Below are 5,362 nucleotides of genomic sequence, written 5' to 3'. Positions count from 1 at the left end.
ATCAATTTCTATTATGTAACTTTTGCTGCTTTCTGTAATAAGAGCTGTCCATGCTTTGCTATACTATGGAGGAAAAGCTAAATCATAGAGATTGAGTTATAAGAATTATCTAATATCGTGCCTGCATTACAATTTTTTTTCGACGAAGTTTCGAATGATTCTAGTTTTGATCGATTTTCAGAAAGTATAAGTATCTCCAAAACTTTTCGAAAACGAAAAAAAAAGTCATGTTTTCCTTTAAGCTATTTTTTTATTTATCGGGGATATTTTTGAAGAATCACGTAACACTCTGTATATCCCACTTTTTTTATCAAATCACACATTTTGGTACGTTGAAAATTCCTCAAAATTTGCGCACCAGAAATTAAAGCATACATTGAGTTTAACAGTATTTTTTCTTCCATAGTTATATTTTTTATATTTGTTTGCCGTGTTTCAAAAATGTTGTATTTCGGTTATAAAACGGAAAGCTTTGAATGCATATTTCTTTATTTACTTAGTTTAATTCACTTTTAATATTATATGGAGTGTCCTTTATGTTTAGGGCTGAATATAAATAATGTTTAACAATCCAGCCTAAAGTGACTGATTTGCATTTAATACTTTAACAGCTACTCAGATTAAATGTGTTTGATTATATATAATGTTGATACAATGTATCCAAAATATGTGGCATAATGTCGATAAAAATTCATATTCAGCATTGCAAAAAGCTCGAACCAGCCAATTTTTAATTAACTTGTCTGGTATAAAAATACTATTTCTCTGTAGGTATAGATAAAACTTTTATTATGAAAAACTAGTTTTGTTTTAACATTAGAAAAACGACGCTTTGCAATGTTTAACTGAAAGCAATACAAATCAAGAATAAATATTTCCACAAATTATCGCTGTATTTCTAATTAAAATGTAACTCTAATCGCAAAAATACTCCACATTAACAAAATAGTCAGAAAGTATCTGACAAAAATGTAAAAATGTCTAATAAGTAAGTATGAATTATTATTCACATTATTCCAGAATGTATGGACGCATTGCATAATGTTTTAAAAGTCTGATTTTAGTTTTTGTTATTTTTTTATCTCTATATTATATTTGAAATAAGCTGTTGCCTTGGAGTTAGAGCTGATTTCATCATTGTCAACGGCAATAACTAATGCTGACTTTAGTTAGTGTCTCGTTTTCTTAGAAGCTACTTGATTATAATAGCAGCTTTAGTTAGGGAATATAGATTTAAGTCATTGTAGATAATTTTCCAGATCCATATCAATATTTTGTGTAAATTATAGCAGACGTTATAAGGATGCCTTTCAAAATAGATGATGATCAATAACTGTACAATCCAGTAACTAAACAAATTATTATGGGAAAATATAATTAAAATTTTATTAACTATATGGAAACCTTTGATGTCCTAGAAACTCCAAAACTTTGAAAGGCATCTTTTCTACCAAGCACTAAAGACAATAATATTTTTAGGGCATATTCCGAATTATGTAAGGATGTAATGTGTAAATAACAACTCAAAAAATGTAGAGGGAAGTTTAAAAAGCAATAAACATTGCAATTGGTTTAAACACCCTGCACATTTTTGCTTCATTTTAGAACCAAGGGATCAGATTTATCATAAAAAAAATTATTGATGATCAATAATTATACATATCGGCTTGATTTAATAATACTCTTAAAAAATTGTGAGATTTAAATCTGATCCAGTCTTGTATTGATAGAGATTTCATGCAACAAATGATAATAAATATTTATAAATGTAGTATAGTAACTTCTTTGTACCGAAACTGCTAGAAACTACTTCGGATTATTGTCGGAAGACAAATTGTAGAATTAAATAATATATGTAAAAATTAAGAAATGTGGAAAGATATGTCAATATTAATGTAGCAACTGGAACAGAGACAATGTTAAAGTGCTATATTTTGAGCCCAATATAACATTTTAATGTACAACTTAGATGAAGATGAGAAAATTAATAAATGATTTTTGTATATAATCTAGTTTACGTATCTGTATATAAGTACATTTTCATAAACGTACTAAATCTGTAAGCAAACTAATTTTGTTTTGAAAGTTTTGTTGTTTTATATACGGAAAAATCCTCTAGGCGCAAAAACGCGTTCGAACTCAGTTAGTTGCAACCTTTTGAAAAAAAATGTTTGAGAAATTAATATTAGTTGAAAAAGTTGACATTTAAGAAGAGTTTACCAACGATTTTCCAAACAAAATATTCTCAGTCAAAAAATTTCCAGTGCATTTAAGGCCGAGTACCCGAATTTTTGGAAGAATATAATTTTAATAAACTCGGACTTTTGTTCGATTTTTTGAAACTTTGGAAATGGAAAGAAATGTTATTTGTAGCAAACTGATTTATTTATAAAAACAGTACAAGATTCATAACAGTTTCAAACTGTTCAATTCACTAACAATAATTCCTATCTACGTACAAATATCCGACTGTACCAAATTTGCCATCAGTTTAACGAAACGTTAAAAAAATATGAAATAATACATTGGAATAAACAATTAATTGTCTTTAATTTAAGGAAGTAAAAATGTACTTGAGTTCAATTTAATAATAATGAAAACAAAATGACTAAAATGGAAAAGCATTAAGTAATATTATATAATGTATTACTTAAATTGATTTAAAATTGTAAAATTTGATCAGTCGATTAAACAAGCTTATTCACCTAACAAGTCAATGAAAAATTATCACCATTAACTTAGTTCAGTTCAATAAATATAAACCTATTTAGAGAATAGATTCAATAAATACAAAATAGTTCAAGTTCAAGTTCGAGCTCTTAAGATATCACAATATCAAAATCTCTAAAATGTGAATTAACAAATTTAATGCACATTATCAAAAAAACATTCGACTTACTTAGGAACTAAATGCAAAAATCAATTGAATGCAAAAAATATTAATGACTCTTCATACTTGGTGAATCAAAAACTTAAAGATTTAATTCTTACAAATCGACACTATTAAAAAATCCAAGTATTATTACCTGCATAAAAATGATAATTCAAGGTTCTATTGTTCACTGTACTGGTGGCTTACCAAAAGTATTTTTAACAGCTTTAAACAATACAATAAAAATAATCTATCTCACTAGTTTAATAAGTCAGTTCTTTAAGCTAAAATATCTTTAAAATGCAAGAGTATTTCCACGCAGACATAAAAAGATAATATTTAAAGCATTTAAAGAAGATAATAAAGATAGGCTGGTATTCTCGTTGTTCAAGATTGATGCGGTATAAAAACACTGTTATTGGTAACTTGTTTGAGAAAACACTGGTTAAAAAGATTGAAAGTTTGAATACCATGAGTATGATGCTGTAATTTTTACTCTGCTAGCAAAAGCCAAGCAACTAACAGTTCAATTAACCGGAAAAAATCAACTATTTGCAACTCGGCTAAATGATTCGATTAAAATATTTATTGCAGGTGGGATGAAAAAATTTGTATTTCAAAATTTACGCTTCGCCACTATACTTGGATTTTTTGAAATTCTAAAATATAAATAGCTATAATAATAAGTACCTACTCTGAAATTCAGGAGTAACTCAGGATCAATAAATACATTTAAACAATCTTTGTTTAGAATAAAATATGTAAATGTAGACTTTTCATGTGTTGAATAATGAGATTATCGATCTTAATGATCACATATTGCACAAACAGATATTTATTTGCTAAAATGAAACTCGATTTAAAAAAATGGTTAGTCTCGATTTACTTATGTTTTACTTAATCTAGATAGTGTTTACCGATTTTTAAACATCAGTTTTTCAAACTCAGCATAAATCCTCATGAGTTCTTCGCCAACATCTTGTCGAATGACCATTCCATCAAGACCATCACAAATTGGCTTATCGAAGTTATATGGATTTACCAGATGCCTTCGCATTAAAAATTTCAAGTGTTTTATCTAATCTGAAGAAGCATTTATTATTAGAAACTTACTTGATTTTATGTCTCGGCAGAGGAGACATATACTTCCAGGCAAGGATGGCGGTTGGTTTAGACGTCCCTATGTAGAGATTTGTAAATTCTGCGATCCCCATAATCACCTGAAGCTCTTTAACGAAGAATACGAAGTACACGATCTTTTCTTTCTGTAACAATAATTTATTTACAATTATGAATAATTTCAAAATGATCGCACCGATTAACCGACAAAACCTGCCATCAATATTTTTTAAGACTTACGCTTGCAAACTTTACTACTTGCTTCTCCGTTTGGGGAGCCAGAACCCATTTCTTGCAACTTTGAGCAATATCAACGTTTCGTTTCTCGTTTGCTTTTATTAAGATAAAAATAGGATTATCGGGATAATCGATAGATTTTTTTGGAAGCATGGCAAAAGGCATTGCGTTCGCCGATAACCTATTGTGACCAGGAGTGGCGTTGAAATGAGAATTGGTGCTTTGGAATGCATCATTCATTGGCGGTAATTGAAGTTCAAGATACCCATTTGAGTTCCAATTCATTGGTTGAAGCTGCTGCTCATTAGGGCCTGCAAAATCTAAAATATTCAATGCAATACTAATAATTATTTTCGCACAATGTCTTACTCGGAAATGGGAGAAGATCGGGTTCCAATGCCGTTTCTGCACTAGGCAGTGAAAATGCGTCTCTGCATTCAAAATCTCCCAATTTCTGCTGTTTAACAATTTTGCGACCTGCTAAATCTGGCCGAGGAGTGAAACAGTGTGCATCGTTAAAGCCATTTAGCTCGAAGTCTGAAAATATACAATTTACTACAGCTCCATTTAAATCGCAATAAAAAGTGAAAATGGGAAAAAGTCGAACATGCATAGAATAGGGGTAAGTGTCACAAATAATGTTAAGGTGGAAATGTTTTTATGTGCATAAGCTGAAAACGTATTTTTTATTGTTCATGTGTTAGGCAACATGTAATTTACCAAAATGGTTAAACCATGTTCTAGTGCAGAACACAAGGTAGCAGATAATGTTGATTAATTGAGCCCCTGAGTATCTTGTTATTTGGTTAGTTAAAAAGCGGACTGAAAACAAATAGAATTTACATCATATTATAGTTGCTGTTATAATTTCTCCGTGCAAATTGTTTCGAAAAATGCAAACTTGCTTAAATTAGACGTGATGAACCAAATGCAAAAATACATACTTTATACTTGCAGACAAGTTGAGTTTATGTAGATGATCACAAATATTAAGTACAATGAAATAAAACCTACATAACTAACAAACTTTAAAAAAATCCACTTTTAAATCAGACACATTATGGCAAACTTGAAATCCACCACTCAGGACTGTTTTGGTTTCCTTATTTTCTCCTAAATGATCTGAATTATTTA

General features: G+C 29.4%; 1 protein-coding gene across 4 annotated transcripts in view; it reads right to left on the bottom strand.

Moving 5' to 3' along the window:
- Positions 1-3,053: 3,053 nt before the first annotated feature.
- LOC109538448 (3'-5' RNA helicase YTHDC2) overlaps positions 3,054-5,362 on the bottom strand; it is a 12,663-nt gene continuing 10,354 nt past the window's right edge. For 3 of the 4 annotated variants that reach the window (XM_019905690.2, XM_019905688.2, XM_048668163.1), the window contains 4 exons: positions 4,598-4,765; positions 4,232-4,548; positions 3,986-4,137; positions 3,054-3,921 (listed from right to left, as the gene is read on the bottom strand). In XM_019905690.2, coding sequence (XP_019761249.2) covers positions 3,786-3,921; positions 3,986-4,137; positions 4,232-4,548; positions 4,598-4,765 — 773 coding nt within the window. In that variant the 3' untranslated portion in view covers positions 3,054-3,785. The remainder of the gene's footprint in view (positions 3,922-3,985; positions 4,138-4,231; positions 4,549-4,597; positions 4,766-5,362) is intronic. The other variant, XM_019905689.2, reaches the window with a different exon arrangement.

Source organism: Dendroctonus ponderosae, unplaced genomic scaffold (genome assembly GCF_020466585.1).
Source record: "Dendroctonus ponderosae isolate FM_Combo_2020 unplaced genomic scaffold, Dpon_F_20191213v2 Dpon_F_20191213_7, whole genome shotgun sequence".
NCBI lineage: Eukaryota > Metazoa > Arthropoda > Insecta > Coleoptera > Curculionidae > Dendroctonus > Dendroctonus ponderosae.
Note: the sequence above shows the minus strand (reverse complement) of the source record. Positions and strands in the feature narration are given on the sequence as shown.